Below are 15,332 nucleotides of genomic sequence, written 5' to 3' on the forward strand. Positions count from 1 at the left end.
AGCGAGGGTTCCAGACATGGTTCACTGGGCAGGTCAGGAAGCAGAGATCAAGGCTAGAAAGAAACCCTGGGCTCTTCTCCTCCCCCAGGGACCACAGTCTTCCAAAACAGCACCACCAAGTGAGGAACAATTATTCAAAGCACAAGCCTTTAGGGTGTACTGGCTAGTTTTATGTCAACGTGTTTACAAGGTGGCCTGTAGACAAGCCTGTCGTGCATTTTCTTAATTAGTGGTTGATGGGGAGGGCCCAGCCCACTGTAGGTGACGCCACCCTGGGCAGGTTTTCCTGGAGTATGTAAGAAAGCAGGGTGAGCAAGCCGTGGAAAGCAAGCCAGTAAGCAGTGCTCCTCCATGGCCATGGCTTCAGCTTCTGCTCCAGGTTCCTTCACTGAGTTCCTGCTCTGACTTCTCTTTGATGACGGAGTGTGATGTGAATAGAAAAAGTCCTTTCCTCCCAGCTTGTTTTTGGTCATGCTGCTTTATCATGGCAAAGGAAACGCTAAGACAGGAGTTCATTTCCAGTTCAAACTATAATACCTGTGAAGGAAGAAACAAAGAATGGCTGGCTTATGGCAGATTTTACTCGCCTCTGGATCCTGCTTCTTTTATGTTTGACTTCCAGAAAGTGAAATGGGAAGAAAAGACCATAGCAGAATGTTTTAGACCCAAATTTCACATGCTAATTATTTGTCCTGTCTTCCTTGGACCAAGTCAGGGCCTGCTAGGCACCAGATTCTTCATACTACATGGTTACCTACAAGCTGGCAGAACTCAGAAAGGTTTCAGAGTCTTTCATTTCCTTGGGTTCATTTTACATATAGGGACTTGGCTTAGATTTTAAGATACAGTATTGAGATAGATAGATGGATAGATAGACAGACAGACAGACAGACAGATAGACAGATAGGAAGGAAGGAAGGAAAAAAAGATAGGAGAGATGACTCATTGGTTAAGAGTATTGACTGCTCTTCCACAGGACCCGGGTTCAATTCTCAGCACCCACATGGCAGTTCACAACTGTCTGTAACTTCAGTTCCAGGAGATCTGACACCTTCACACTAATTCACATAAAATAAAAGTTAAATAATTTTTAAAAGATAGATGAATGATAGATAGAGAGATGATAGATAGATATATAGATAGAAGACAGACTTTGCATAGGAACTTTGAAAAAAGAGAAAACTTTGAATAAAAACTTTGAAACATACCTACTCTTGTTTTTCTATTTTAATTACATTTATTTATTTACTCTGTGTGTGTGTGTGTGTGTGTGTGTGTGAAGGTCAGAGAACAACTATCAGGAATTGGTTCTCTCCTTCCATCATGTGGATATCAGGGATTCAGGGATCAATCTCAGGTCATCCTGGCAGCAGGCACCTTTACCTACTGAGCCATCTTTCCTCAGCCTGGCTTCTGTTCTGTTTTGTTTTGTTTTGAAACAAGGTCTCCCTGGACTGCCAGTCTTCTTAGATGGCCTGGGACTTGCCATGCAGACCAGGCTGACTCAGCCTTGTATCTCTATTCTCCTGCCTCAACCTTCTGAGTGTCAGGATGTGTTTGCCATCAAGCCCAACTGGAAGGTTCCTGTATACTTTCCTGGTCACTAGGAAAGTGGTTGTGTGTTTCATGTACATAGCTTGTGTGCACATATGTGTGCAGGTACATGTATATGCAGGTATATGTGTCTTCAGGTACATCTGTGTGTGCTGGTGTTTGTGTATATGTGTGCACACATGTGCAGAGGCCAGATGTAAAGTTTGGGTGTCGTTACTCGGGTACCATCTGCCTTGTTGTTTAGACAGGGTCTCTCATGGAACTGGAGCTCAATGATTAAGCCAGCCATGATCTCCATAGATCCTTCTCTCTCTGTCTCCCCAGCTCTGGGATTATAAGCACATTCTTCTACAACTCCAAAAATTTACCTAGGTTCTGGGGATCAAACTTAGATCCCACTGCTTGCAGGGCAAGGTTGGTTCCCGCCGACCACAGCAGGTAGCTCGTAACCATCTGTAGCTCCAGTCCCAGGGAATCCGACTCTGCTGCTGCACTCTCACACAAACCTCTATATATCCACATATGCCCATGCATAAATAAAAGTAAAACATATATATATATATCTGTATATATATACACACACACATATACACCACAGCAAGCCTGTCAGTTTTGTCATTTGTCAAGGTAGTTGAACTAGAAGAAGTGACAGCTTTATATTATGCTACTCATAAATTCATTATTCTGACAATGGTAACTTTTTTCCACTTACTGCTCAGTGCCTGGGTTCCAAGCACTTCAGTCCACAGCGTGTGCAGCACTTCTCATCCAGGGGACAGTCATTGTCCTTCAAGCACTTAGGCTTATCGATCTTCATACAGATCATGGGCTTAATTGGGCAAAAACCTGTTTTGACTTCGTGAAATAAAAAAGCAAATTGGACTTTGAAATAATCTGACACAAATCTGGAAACCCAGATAACTTTTTAAATTCTCTCTCTCTCTCTCTCTCTCTCTCTCTCTCTCTCTCTCTGTGCGTGTGTGTGTGTGTGTGTGTGTGTGTGTGTGTGTGTGTGTGTGTGTGTGCGCGCGTGCGCGCGCAAACATACACAGGTGTGCTTGTCTGTACAGGTGGGTGGAGACCAGAGGTTGACATTAAAATGTCTTTCCCCAGTCAACTGATTCTCTATTTTTTTAGGACAAAGTCTCTCACTGAACCCAAAACACCCACTTCAGTTCTTCTGACTGGTCACTGAGCTCCTGGAATCCCCCTGTCTCCACCTGGCAGTGCTGGGGTCATGACTTTTCCACATTCAGGTTCTCATGCTTGTACAGGTTCTCTCAACCAAGGTTTTATTGTAACTACATCTCTTCCATTTCTTCTACAGTTAACAAGAGAGTGGAGGAGGCAGAGTGTCAGCTCTCTGTGAATAATAACTTGAATACCATCAAGAAAGGTCTTGTGCAATTGTGTAGACAGATAGGATTTCCCCCTCCCCTGCATAATTAATTGACTCAAGTTACACAATCCCAGAGCCGTAGAGGTGGGAGAAGTCTCAGAAGGCCCTCAGAACTCCCCTATCTTATAAACAGTGGGAACTGAAGACTATCCGGAGCTCAAAGCCTTGCAGAAAGGCAGAGGGACAGTTGAAGTCAGTCAAAGCCACTTGACTCTTGTCATTCTGTTGTGACTTAAAAGTACCTCCAGGCTTAGAAGCTAGGGGCAGACATTAGCTTCAGAAGCATTTACAATCTTTCCCTGCTGAAAGCCTTTGTCATTTATTGCAGGACATAACAATTGGTATTCAAGGTGTCAATCCACCAGAATTAACTTCTGATGGAGAGAAACTCGGTTTGCAAAGTCTTCGAGATATATAGACTCCAGAATATCTGTTGCTTCTGCCTGTAAGTTTACACATGGGCTAATTTGCATCCCTTCCCACAACCTGTATATGTTGTGTGTGTATTGTATGAATACATTTCCCATCTACTGGGCATTTTCATCTATAGATTGCCAAGAAGACAACTCTTGCTTACCTGCATTGTCCAATTGATATTAGTAATGTTAACCTATGCAGAGTTGATGAATAAAATAAATACAAAGAGATGCTGCCCAAGTCAGGAGTTTCCACTAAGAACTGTCCTAGAGCACAGCTTAAGAAAACAGCTGTAATTTCCCGAGTTGCCAGGATAGCCGCACACCATCAACTGATAGAAAACTTTAAAGTAGCTCTAGATCAAACCAGGTGCTTTGCTAATTGGATTTTAAGATAAACTATTACCAACAATACAATCTTATTTACAAGGACGTGTAGCCAGCTGTGTGGTTTGCTGAACCAAGGTAAAAAGTGTGAAGCAACCAAATTGCAGTGCCGGGGACAGTAATTAATTCTTTGCATGGATTTCTAACCCCGTTTTTATGACCTTGTTCAGACATCATGGGGTAGGGTTCCGTGGCTGGCTAGGGCTAGCTACAAAGTATAAACTAACTGCATAGCCTCAAGAAAGAGTTACAAGCTTCACTTTCAGTGGTCAAGGGTTATACGTAGGAGAGAAAAATATATCTTAAGATTTAAAATGCTTTTAATGTCACTGTGCTTTGGAGAGTGCTAGCGAACTGGTGCCTCCACCCCTGTTTTGCAGCTTGGTGCTGCTAGGGGTTTCTCGGCCACAGCCACAGCCACAGCCCGGCTCAGCTGGGTTCAGAGCTTGTCTCTCTCTCTCTCTCTCTCTCTCTCTCTCTCTCTCTCTCTCTCTCTCTCTCTCTCTCTCTCTCTCTCTCTCTCTCTCTCTCTCTCTCACACACCGATTGCTCTTCATAAACAGTCTCTCCAATCCAAGAAAGTCCAGTCTTTGCAACCACTAACCACAAAATGTTTAAGATGTTTTATACACTCAGAAGTATAGGTCATAGCACACAATTTCCTTATTCTCTTAGTATTTTGGTTTTGTAAGACTACCTCTAGCTTGGGCAGTGGTGGTGCACGCCTTTAATTCCAGCACTTGGGAGGCAGAGGCAGGAGGATCTCAGTGAGTTTGAGGCCAGACCGGTCTACAGAATGAGTGCCAGGACTGTTCCACAGGGAAGCCCTGTTTCAAAAAACAAACAAACAAATAAGCAAGCAAGCAAACAAAGAGAGAATGCCTCTATAGATTAGATAGCAGACAGAGTCCTCTTTTTGAAGCCTTGGTTTGCAGCCCAATAATTAGGGAGTTTAACCGAAAGAAAGTGATCCTTTTTGCTGAGTGACAATCTGGATTTACTGCTTAGAACTGTGGAGAGGGCTCGGTTTCTTATCATTTGCTTAAGAAATCATATGTGACCTTCAGACAAATGCCTGAATGATTTTGTGGGTCTTTATAAGCTTTGGAGAAAGAAGAGAAAGAAGGAGAAACTGGAAGAAGAAATTAGCAGAACGGCACAGGTTAGAAGAAAAGAGCAGAATGGCATCATAGAAGAAATTGCCAGACATGAACAGAATGACAAAAAAAGTGGACAGAATTCAATACAGCAGAAATTGGGGGATTTTACAATGAGAGAGGAAAGAGTGCTATCATCAACAAAATCACATGCTTGGCACATTCTTCCTGCTGAAACCCCTCAGATAAAAAAGTCCTAAATTTGCTACTCTGTGGAGATTTTTCTCCCAGCCCTGAGAGCAACCCAGAAGCAGGTTCTTTTTGGGCTGCTGTATTTCTCCTCCTGCAGGATGCAGGTTATACCTAATGGTGTGTGTGTATGTGTGTGTGTGTGTGCACGTGTGAGCACATGCTCACACTTACCACTGGACCATCAATTTGCAGTCACTGAAGGATGAAGATGCAGACTAAGTAAGTTAAGAGAGGTTTTGAGGAACATGGGTCCAGAGGCCAGGAGGTCAACATGAGAGCACCGGTGGCCTTTTAAAAAATGTCTCTTGAGACACCTCAAAGACTAGGGCAAGAGGCACCTGAGGGTCAAGAGATTTCTCCACTTCCTGGCCCAGTGCTGGTGGAGTACTCAGGAGGGAGTTAGTTAAGTTTGAGGCTGGCTTGATTCTGTAGTGAGATCCAGGCCACCCTAAACCACCTACAGAGTTCACTCTCCAAGGAGCCTCCCTCACCCATTCACGACACCCACAGCGTGTGCCCAGTAGACCCTGGGGTCTGTTACCGGTCCTTACCTAGCCAGGCCTTGGCACAAACAAAGCCACACCTGGATTCACAGCACTTTTCCTTCTCCAAGCAATCCATGTCATTTTTACAGGAGGGCGGGCACTCCATTCGTATTTGGAAAGGGAAGAGTGGGCATTGTCCCTTCTTCACTGAAACAAGAGACAAGGTGAGTTTTACAGCACCCCACCCCACCTTCAGCAAGCTCCTCCTTCTCCTCCTCTTCTTTCTCCTTCTCCTCCTCCTCCTCCTCCTCAGATGGGGGGGTGTAATACTTTCTATACTTCGGTTCTGTTTGCCCTGACCATCTCAGTAGGCTGAGGAGGAGCAAAACCATAGGGTTCACTGCACAATAGAGTGGGCTTGGCATCTAGAGCCCCTGAATTAAAGCCCCAGCCCTGTCATTCAATAAACTCAATATCTGTGAAATAGAGGGAATTATGGGAAATTGACACGAAGCTGTCATCTTCAGGTTTGTAATGTATCCACTGTGACTTGGCCTTTGGTAGATATGTAAGTTCCTGCTGCAATGACTGTAAAGACATCCTCTCTCTCTCTTTATTGTCAGGTTGTCAAGGGCTTCAGAGATTGTGTACAAGTTTCCCTTTGAGTTATAATGGGGAGAAGAAAAAAAAACCATGCATACCTCCCCCAACATGGAAGGGTCCTTCCTTCCTTCCTTCCTTCCTTCCTTCCTTCCTTCCTCCTTCCTTCCTTCCTCCCTCCCTCTTTCCTTCTTTCTTTTTCTCAGGTTAGAGTCAAATTTGAAATTAAAAAGAATTTTTTCTTGCTTTTGTTTCAGTTTTTGTGTTTTGAGACAAGGTCACATGTAGTCCAGGCTGGTCTTGAATTCACTGTATAGCAGGGACAGCCTTGAACTCTTAATCCTTCTACCTCATAAGTGCGGGGATTATAGGGCACCATACTTGACTCACGTGTTTGACTCTCAAAGGTATTGACTGTCCAATTATCTTAGAGTCGTGGCCCCATGATTCTCTAGAGCAGTGGCTGTCACCCTTCCTAAGGCTTCAACCCTTTCATACAGCTCCTCATGTGCTGACTCCAACCAAAGCTTATTTTGTTGCTACTTCATAACTGTAACTTTGCTACTGCTATGGATCACAATGTAAATATCTGATATGGAACTCCAAAGGGGTGTCCACCTATGGGTTGAGAACCACTGCTGCATTAGAGTCTTCCAGAAAGGGAAGCATATCGTCCTAGGTTTTTCAAGTCAGGTCATAAATTTGGCTTTGCTATTCAGACACATGGACACTGAGAATTTAAGTTAAAACTTCAGCTCCACCCCTGACCAACTGTCCGTCGCTAGGCAGCTAAGTGGATTGTTCTAACTCTGCTCTCTCATCTCCAGTGTTGGTGATAGAGCCAGATGTGGTGGCTCACATCTATAACCCCAGCGCTTGCATAACTGAGGCAGAGGAATGGCTACAAGTTCCCAGCTAGCTTGGGCTACAGAGTGAGAACAAACAAACAGAAACTTAAAGTGTTGATGATAGAATATTTGTCAACCTGCCTCACAAAACTTAAGACAGAAATATAGTGTCAATAAGTCGGTCGCATCTCTTCCAAGGCTGACACATGCATTTTGAAGATCCACAGTTGCCACATCATGAAGAGCCAGTATGTCATGGCTTTTATATCTTTGACAGCACAGATCCTGAGGAGGTGATATTTTGTGTGTGATCTAACAAATAAAACTTTCCTGAAGATCAGAGTGTAAAGTTAGTCAGACACATACAGGCCAGGCAGAGGTGACACACACCTTTAATTCCAGCAATCATACCTGTTAGCCATAGAGGCCAGGCAGTGGTAGCATACACTTTAACCCCAGCAGCCACACTAGTTAGCTATAGAAGCTGGGTGGTGGTGGTGCATGTCTTTAATTCAAGCTCTAGAGAGGAATGTAAGGTGGGTAGAGACATGAGTACAGGGTATTCAGTCTGCAGTCACGCTGAGGACAGGACCATCCCAGCCTCAGTAGAGGTAAGAACTCTTTAGTGGTTGGCTGCTTTGCTTTTCTGATCTTCAGGCAAGCTTTATTTGGTAGATCACAAACAAAATACCATCATATCCTGCCAACAATTCAGGCACCTGATAGCTCAAGGCAAAGAAACTTGGAGTAGACCAAGGAGAGTAGGCTTTTAATCCCCATTAAATGTTGCATAAACCCCATAGCGCACTGGCTCCTAGCATTGTCGGTACTGACCATTGAACCAAAGAACGAATCTGTAGTCTCCCACCTTCACCATAGTCTCCCAGGGCTGCACTTTCTCCCTGGGGTTTTGGGATGGACCCATCTATGCTTCCTCCTATGGTGGTTCCTCAGGATGATGCTCAACAGGTTGATGTGATGAGAAACAACTTTCTTCAAAGAATTAGAGCTGGGCTTTAGGCTCTACAGGCCAATGTTTATGGGCATATTTTGCGTATTGTCTCATTTGGAGGGGTTGGGGGAAATTTCAAGAATAGAGAAGTCATGGGTAGCCAGAGTATAACATTGAGAGCTGGAAGAGTAAGATTCAGCCCTGAAGTAAGGGTGGAGAAGAATCAGAGTGTTCAGGAGAGTGGTATTAAAAACCCACTTTTGGGAAGAGAAAGTCCAAGGCAGGTACCTGATTGCCCAAGAGAGGGGAAGGGGCTGGACTCTTGAGATTACTTAGTGCTACTTGGAAGCTAAAGAGCTTTGAAGTAAGTTCAAGGACTCTAGGTGTTTACCTGTAGACAACGCAAGACTAGGTGGGCAGAAGGCATCTAGAGCTGGGTGATGATGGCTCACGCCTTTAATCCCAGCACTCGGGAGGCAGAGGCAGGCAGATCTCTGTGAGTTTGAGACCAGCCTGGTGTACAAGATCTACAAGAGCGAGTTCCAGGACAATCTCCAAAGCCATAGAGAAACCTGGTCTCAAAAAACAAACAAACAAACAAAAAGATGGAGACCAAAAGGTGTCTTGGAGCAGGAGGGCCCATGCCTTTCCCTTGCCATTCTCTGACCTCAAGACTTCCCTGTGTAGGCATGCCAAGGTGAATGCAGAGAGAGGGCAGCCCACGGGAACACTTTGAGACATGGCCTGGCTTCCAGAGGCCTCCTGTCTGCTTTCTTTCCTCTCATTTCCCAGACTCACAAGTCTTACAATCTTGATTTCTGATCATAACAGCTCCTTTAGGTAAATACTGTTAATATCCCAATTTTATATCCCAGCCAAAAATCAAGAAGGCAAGCTGTTGGCCGAAGGCCTCTCAAGCAGCAAATATAGAGCTGGGGTTTGTATCTAAGGCAGCTTAGCCTCAAAGCCAGAGGCTATAGCTATGCTAGTGTAATGTTAGTAGTTAAGCAAGAACCTCAAATACTAGGGACATGGGTCTTACCAATTAGCATGCAGGCATCCTTGCAGTCATTCTTGCTGAGGAAGTTGTTGGCATTCCCACGACAGCCACTATACTTAAAGGGTCTGCAATGTTGTTTCTCAAAGTCAAAATACCAGCGAGTCAAACTTTGGTGGCAGTCTCCTGTGGCCGAGGGTAACATGCAGGGTTCTGAGGTGCAGAAGTAAAGCAAGGCTTGAAAAGAGGAGGTCAGGCTCCAACCACAAGCCTTCATCACACTCTACTCACAGGAAAAGCCAGTGAGAAAAGGCACAGGTGGGCAAAGGAGACAGCTCAGCGAGTTACGGCATTTGTCACCAACCCCGATGGCCTGAATTGGATCTCCAAGAAGGAAGGAGCCAACTCCCACAAATTGTCTGCTGACTTCTACAAATGTGCCATGACACCCTCCACAACAAAATAAAAATAAACACATGTAGCAGTTTTTCTTTTAATCCCCCTCTGATTTCACGAGTGTTCTGTTTCCAGGTATGTATATGCATGCATTGTGTGTACAGTACCCTCTGGGGCCAGAAGAGAGAGACAGATCTCCTGGAATTGAACACATGCCCTCTGCAAGAGCAACAAGTGCTTTCAGCTGCTGAGCTACCTCTCCAGGGCCCCAAATTTTCTTTTTAAAAGACATAGTCTTGATTCTTAGCATCCACATGGTAGCTCACAACTGTTTATTACTCCATTTCCAGGGGGATCTGATACCCTCTTCTGACTTCTACAGGCACCAGTAAACATACATGCAGACAAGACAACCACACACGTGAAATATCAGCAAATGTTTTAAAAAGACACGGTCTAATCCTGCTCTACAGCAAATGCATGACGTTGTAGAGTTCTGTGCATCACCAGTTTCTTATGGAGCATACAAACAGCACACAGAAACACTCTGGAGCAGATACCTCTTCCTGAGTGCCTTGAGCTCTGAGAGGGCAAGTTATCCTCACCTTGAGAATCCTCTTTGGAGATAAGAACCACTATTTAGAGATAAGAGCCATAGATGCTCAGCAATAGAATTAACCCATTTTTGGACAATATCCAAAGTAGAGCTAACCCTCATTTCTCTAGCCCTCTCTGAATTACCCAAATCTCCTGATGGACTCAAACAGATCTTTACTGAGATAGATGCCTCAGGGCTGTCTGTGATGAATATTCTCCGGGATGGCCATGAGCAATAGACCCAACTTGTTCAGCAAGTGTATTCATGGTAGTCTTAGGCTGAAAGAATCGAAAGTTGACCTCAGATGACTTTGAGTTAATAGAGCTCGGGTTCTTAGACACTTCTATACTGCAGGTGCACGGGTCTCTTCACCCACCCAAGCCCCGTTTCCATGTCTCTCTTCATGTCCCCTGTGTAATTTCAATTTTGAGATATGAAGAGTCAATACTATCTTTTTGTCTTTTTGAGACAGAGTCTCTGTATATAGACCAGGCTGTAGTGGAATTCAAAAGGATCTACTTGCCTTTGCCTCCCAAGTGCTAATATTAAAGGTGGGCACCACTGTGTCTGGCCCCTATCTTAATATATTAATTAGATACTTGCAAAATTGAGGAAGGAAGGAATTTCTATTAAATGTTTGGTCGCTGTATGTTGGGGTTTCTAGAAAGCCCCTTTAAAGACCAAAGGGTGAAGATCTCCCATGGAAGGCCTCACCCTCCCTGGGCAGCAGAGGTTGGGGGGCTGGGAGGTTTGGGGGAATGGGGAGTGGGAGAGGAGGGGGAGAGAGAGAGGGAACTGGGATTGACATATTAAGCAATCTTGTTTCTAATTTAAATTAAAAAAAGTAAAAAAAAAAAAAAGACCAAAGGGTCCAATATGATTCAAGCATCTGAGTTGCTGGATGTTTCATTTCTCAAACAATAGTTAGAATGAAGTTTGATTTTTCAAACAATAGCTTTAATGCATAGTGGACACAGAAAAGGCACTAGTTATTGGTGAATGACTGAATGTCAAAAAGAGAAGTCTAGCATCAATATTAACTACTTGGACTCATGACTTGGACTTAGCCACAGAGAGTTAAATTACAGAATGAGAGAGGCGTATGCACTGGCGTGTGGTCCCGCCATCTGCGAGGACTGTTTGGCCAGTGCTGGACACAGCAAGGAGTGGGACCCCTCTAGAGCACCCAGCCTCCCACCTGATGCCAGTACCTTCATAGGGGTCCATGCAGACTCTTCCACAGGCAAAAGAGCAACACTTGAGATTCGCCTCGCAGTTGAAGTCTGTTGTGCACGCGTGTGGAACCCTGTCTTTGCATTCCAACCGCTTCTTGGGGCACACACCCACTTTTTCTGCAAGAAAGAGATGCCCAAGCCCATATCCTTGAGCATTTCAGCTCCTTTCCCCATGGCAACAGTGAGCTGTGAAGACCTCATCCCCTTTCATTTGCCTGACTCTCAGTTCTTCCCTTATACTTAGGGGCCACATCTGTCTCTCTCCACACTTGGTTCCTTCCGACAGAGCTGAACTCAGGTAACTGAAGAGAAGCCATCTTGGATTCCAGTGCATGCAATTAGGTGGCGACACAGCAACCTGTGACCCGATGACTTTAATGCTTAAGTCTCTTCCCTCCAGCGCTGAGTCAGCAGGGAGGCTGATGAGTCAGCAGCTGCTAAGGAGCATAGGAGCCAGGAGTCCTGACTTTGGTCCCTGGCATCTTGTGCATACTCAGGACCAGTCTGAGTTCAGTTACAGGGCTTTCTGAGTTAGTTAGCTCTAAGAGAGAAAACTGGTTTGTAGGGCAGAAGAAGGAAGGACCACCATCAGACAGATCTGGCCTTGCTAGCTTGGCTCCACCAGTAACTAGAGAAATAATATTTGAAAATACTTTTCATTATCTGAGTCATAAGTTTCCCATCTACTAGATGAGAATGGTGATCCCTACCTTAGAGTCTGCTCATAGGAACTGAGTGGATGATGCCCATGATACACTCACTACTGTGTGCGTCTGAGTCAAATCCAGGCAGTTACGAGGTTGCCTCCTTTCCTTCAAGTGCATGGCATGACTTCCTGGCTTCGTGGTTTGTGGTGGCCAGACTTCTAAAGCTGTGCTCCAATACTCCTATCATCTCGTTATTAGATCAAGCGTTAGTCTAGGCATGCTATGAGGGACTTTGTAGGTGCAATTCAAGTCCTAATCCAGGCAGCCTTAAGACAGAGGTAATCCAACTGGGCCACACCTAACCAATAGGGTCACTTAAAAGCAGGGTTTTCTGGCTGGCAGAAAGTTGGGGATATTCAAGTTGTGGGAAGGTTCCAACATGCTAACTCAGCAGCTTTGACCATGGCAGAGGGGCAAGCCACAGGAAGTGAGCGTGGCCTTTAGAAGCTAATGTCACTATAGAAACAAGAGTCCCAGACATAAAACTGTAAGAAAATGATTATACTGCAAGAAGAGGACCCAGAGTCCCAGATGAGAACTGCAGCCCGGGCTGGCCCAGAGCTCTCAGCCTGGTGAGAATCTGAGAGCCCAGATGCATTGTCAGACTCCTGACCTCCAGATAGAGGTTCTATAGCAGCAGGTGGCTAATGTGGGGCTCCTTGGCTCTAAACTGAGCACCCACCATCAGGAATTAATCAAGGAGGCAGGGCCTTGTTGGATTTTGGGACTACGAAACTTTGGAAGGGAAGGCCCACATGCCAGTGCCAGCCCCCTGGTTTCTCCAGATCACAGGGTTATGTCATCAGGTAGGATGACTGAAAAGGTGGGGATTTACAAAGCTCACTTCAGGAGCGGCCACCATGCTTCCTGCCCTTCACGCAACTCTGGCATGCTCAGTGAGGATGGCCAGAAGGCAAGGCTGTCTCTCATGCTCAGTGTTGATTTGTGCATCGTTCAGAACGATTAACTACACGAGAATCCCCAGGAAGTAAGGCCTAGGCGGCTCTGTTTTATAGAGATAGCCCATGCCATGCTGAGGCAGGCATCCGGATGCTATGCTTAAGCGAAAGAAAAGCTAGACAGACAGCGTGGAGTTACCTCACGGTGGTCAAGAGGCACAGACAGGGAATCTTCGAGGTTATACAGCCCAACCCCCGCCTTACTCGTGTTAACTCCAGCCTTCCTAACCCTTCCTTCTGCTTCCGGGGACACTTAGAACTTTGTGTGGGCTTGTTATTGCACGTTCTTCCCACTTTTGTCAGCTTGTCGTTTTGAGTGCTCCCTCCTCCCTGGACAGCTCTTCTGAGTCACCTAGCTTGTGTGCACACACGGTTCCTGGTCTCAGTTGTCTCTTGAACTTCCTGGACTCTTCCATTCCTCTGATTCTGGTATCTTTCCCCCAAGCCCATCCTCTATCCTGAATTGAAGACCTTTGTTTCCAGTTATCTAAGGAAAAGCTATTCAAGGGCTCTCCAGAGCCTTTGTTTCAATGTGTTTACCGCAGGACCTGTGTCTCGCAGGCCGAAAGCATTCGTGCTCTGTTCCCCATCTTGCCCTTCAACACATCAACAATTCAGTTATGAAACACCACTGAAGAAAGGGCTTACCTCTACTCCCCTGACCCCAGATTTGGACCCATTCAGGATTTGGGTCAATTCTGCTTCTTAAGTCTCCCTACCACCATCCACACTCTATCTTGCTGAACCTTTCTCAGAGTAAGGCCAGACTCCTGTCATGGCTTACCTCTACTGTTGCAATAGCGTCCTCCCTGGCCCCTCTTTTTTCAGATCATGACTAATGAATAATCATGTTTTAAAAATTTGAAGACGCATAGGAAAGCTAGGGAAATAAATTGGGGTAAACAGGTGAAGGAAGTAGCTGTGTTGACAACCCAGCCCTTGTCAACCAATACTAGCCTTTGCCTCGAGCACTTCCCAGGAAGAATGATACACGTTTGACTTTGAAGGTGTGTGACGCTGAAGTCTGCTCCAAGGAGAGGAGAAGAAGCAACAGGAGAGCTCCATTCCTCCAGGGGCAGGCAGAGCCACGGAGGGGAAGATGCCTGTGCGATGTGAGAGCAGGGACCTGAGTTAGGCAGGTCAGAGGGAAGCACAGTCCGTGAGGGGAGTTTCCCAGCCCCACTTACTTCATGGGTGAGAAACAGAGCCGGAAGCCAGAGGGATCTGTCTGAGGAAGCCAGCTAAGACAGGTCTGGGACAGTCACTTCAGGACTCTCCATGGCACCCCATCCAGTGCTACACCTGGTCCTTCTTGGTCACTTTCCCACTGCCTCACTCTGGGTAAGAGGTCACACTTGAATCATCACAGGGCTTCCTTTGGAACAGCTGCCGAGTGACTCTCCTGTGCTGGCTTTGCTCCACTGATGACAGGACAGCATGAGGCTGTCTGGAGACCTGGGCAGAAAGTACAGAGTTTTGGTGCCGCCTCAGAATAGCACAGGCACATGTACATAAACACACACACATGCACACAGACTTACACACAGACATACACAAACATACACACACACAGACATACAATTATACACACACAAACACACACAGACACAAACATACACACAAACGTACACACAGACAGACATATATGCACACACATACACACACAGACGTACAGACACACACAGGCATATGCATGCACGCACACACACACACCTCGAATGACCTTCTGTTAACAAAGAGATTCTTCTCATTTCTTCTGGCTCCACACAACTCTAGCATCTTATGATTCATCCAGACAACTTGACAAACAGATAACCCGCCTTTCAAGTGCCAGTTTCATCATGTTTGCTCATGCCCCTTATGCATTTTTAAATTTTTAGTGCGTGCATGTGTGTGTGTGTGTGTGTGTGTGTGTGTGTGTGTTCTCTCCTTTCACTGTGAGTTCTAGGGGCAGAACTTAGGTAAGAGCCTTTGCCTGATGAGCCATGGCCTCCCACATGATTTTCCTTCAAGATGAGAAGGCCCAGTGCTGTCTCTAGCTTACTCCAGATAAACACATTTCAGAAACAGCGAGGAGGAGGAGGGGGAAGGGAAGAGGGATGTCTTGATGCAACAGATGCCTGTGTGAGTTCTACCTGTAAAGTTTCAGAGCTTGAGCTGTGACCATGGCTTGGAGCATCTTTCCCAGAGCTCCTGAAGCAACAGTGTAACAATTTGCCACAGGGCAGCCCCCTTCTCTGCCTTCGAAATAATTCTGATGCCCCCACCCCTACAGGTTTTATAATAGCTCCCAAGACTCCTCACTAATGGGGATGTTAACTCCAAGTCAATAATCATGATTTGGGCATAACTTAGCTCCTCAGTTTTACTCATCCAGAAAATGGGATACATTCTAGCATGGCAGGCAGCCTTGTTGTTGGGGGAATGCAGAGGAAACAGTGTGAAAATCT

The 15,332-nt window shown here is 45.6% G+C and overlaps 1 protein-coding gene across 1 annotated transcript; it reads right to left on the reverse strand.

Moving 5' to 3' along the window:
• Positions 1-203: 203 nt before the first annotated feature.
• On the reverse strand, positions 204-14,074 carry Wfdc8 (WAP four-disulfide core domain 8). The gene is made up of 7 exons (XM_040733117.1): positions 14,070-14,074; positions 13,876-13,985; positions 11,193-11,333; positions 9,033-9,200; positions 5,657-5,797; positions 2,267-2,409; positions 204-537 (listed from the first exon to the last, which is right to left on the reverse strand). The coding sequence occupies exons 1-6, from the start codon at positions 14,072-14,074 to the stop codon at positions 2,270-2,272; spliced, it is 705 nt and encodes a 234-aa protein (XP_040589051.1). The 3' UTR covers positions 204-537; positions 2,267-2,269.
• Positions 14,075-15,332: the final 1,258 nt, after the last annotated feature.

This window comes from Mesocricetus auratus, unplaced genomic scaffold (genome assembly GCF_017639785.1).
Source record: "Mesocricetus auratus isolate SY011 unplaced genomic scaffold, BCM_Maur_2.0 Super-Scaffold_100028, whole genome shotgun sequence".
Lineage (NCBI taxonomy): Eukaryota > Metazoa > Chordata > Mammalia > Rodentia > Cricetidae > Mesocricetus > Mesocricetus auratus.

Coding starts and splice junctions, on each gene's coding strand:
- Wfdc8 (XM_040733117.1), bottom strand. Junction 11,334..13,875: donor ACACACCTTCAAAGTCAAAC/GTGTATCATTCT, acceptor TCTTTCTTGCAG/AAAAAGTGGGTGTGTGCCCC. Junction 5,798..9,032: donor GGATGCCTGCATGCTAATTG/GTAAGACCCATG, acceptor CTCTTGTTTCAG/TGAAGAAGGGACAATGCCCA.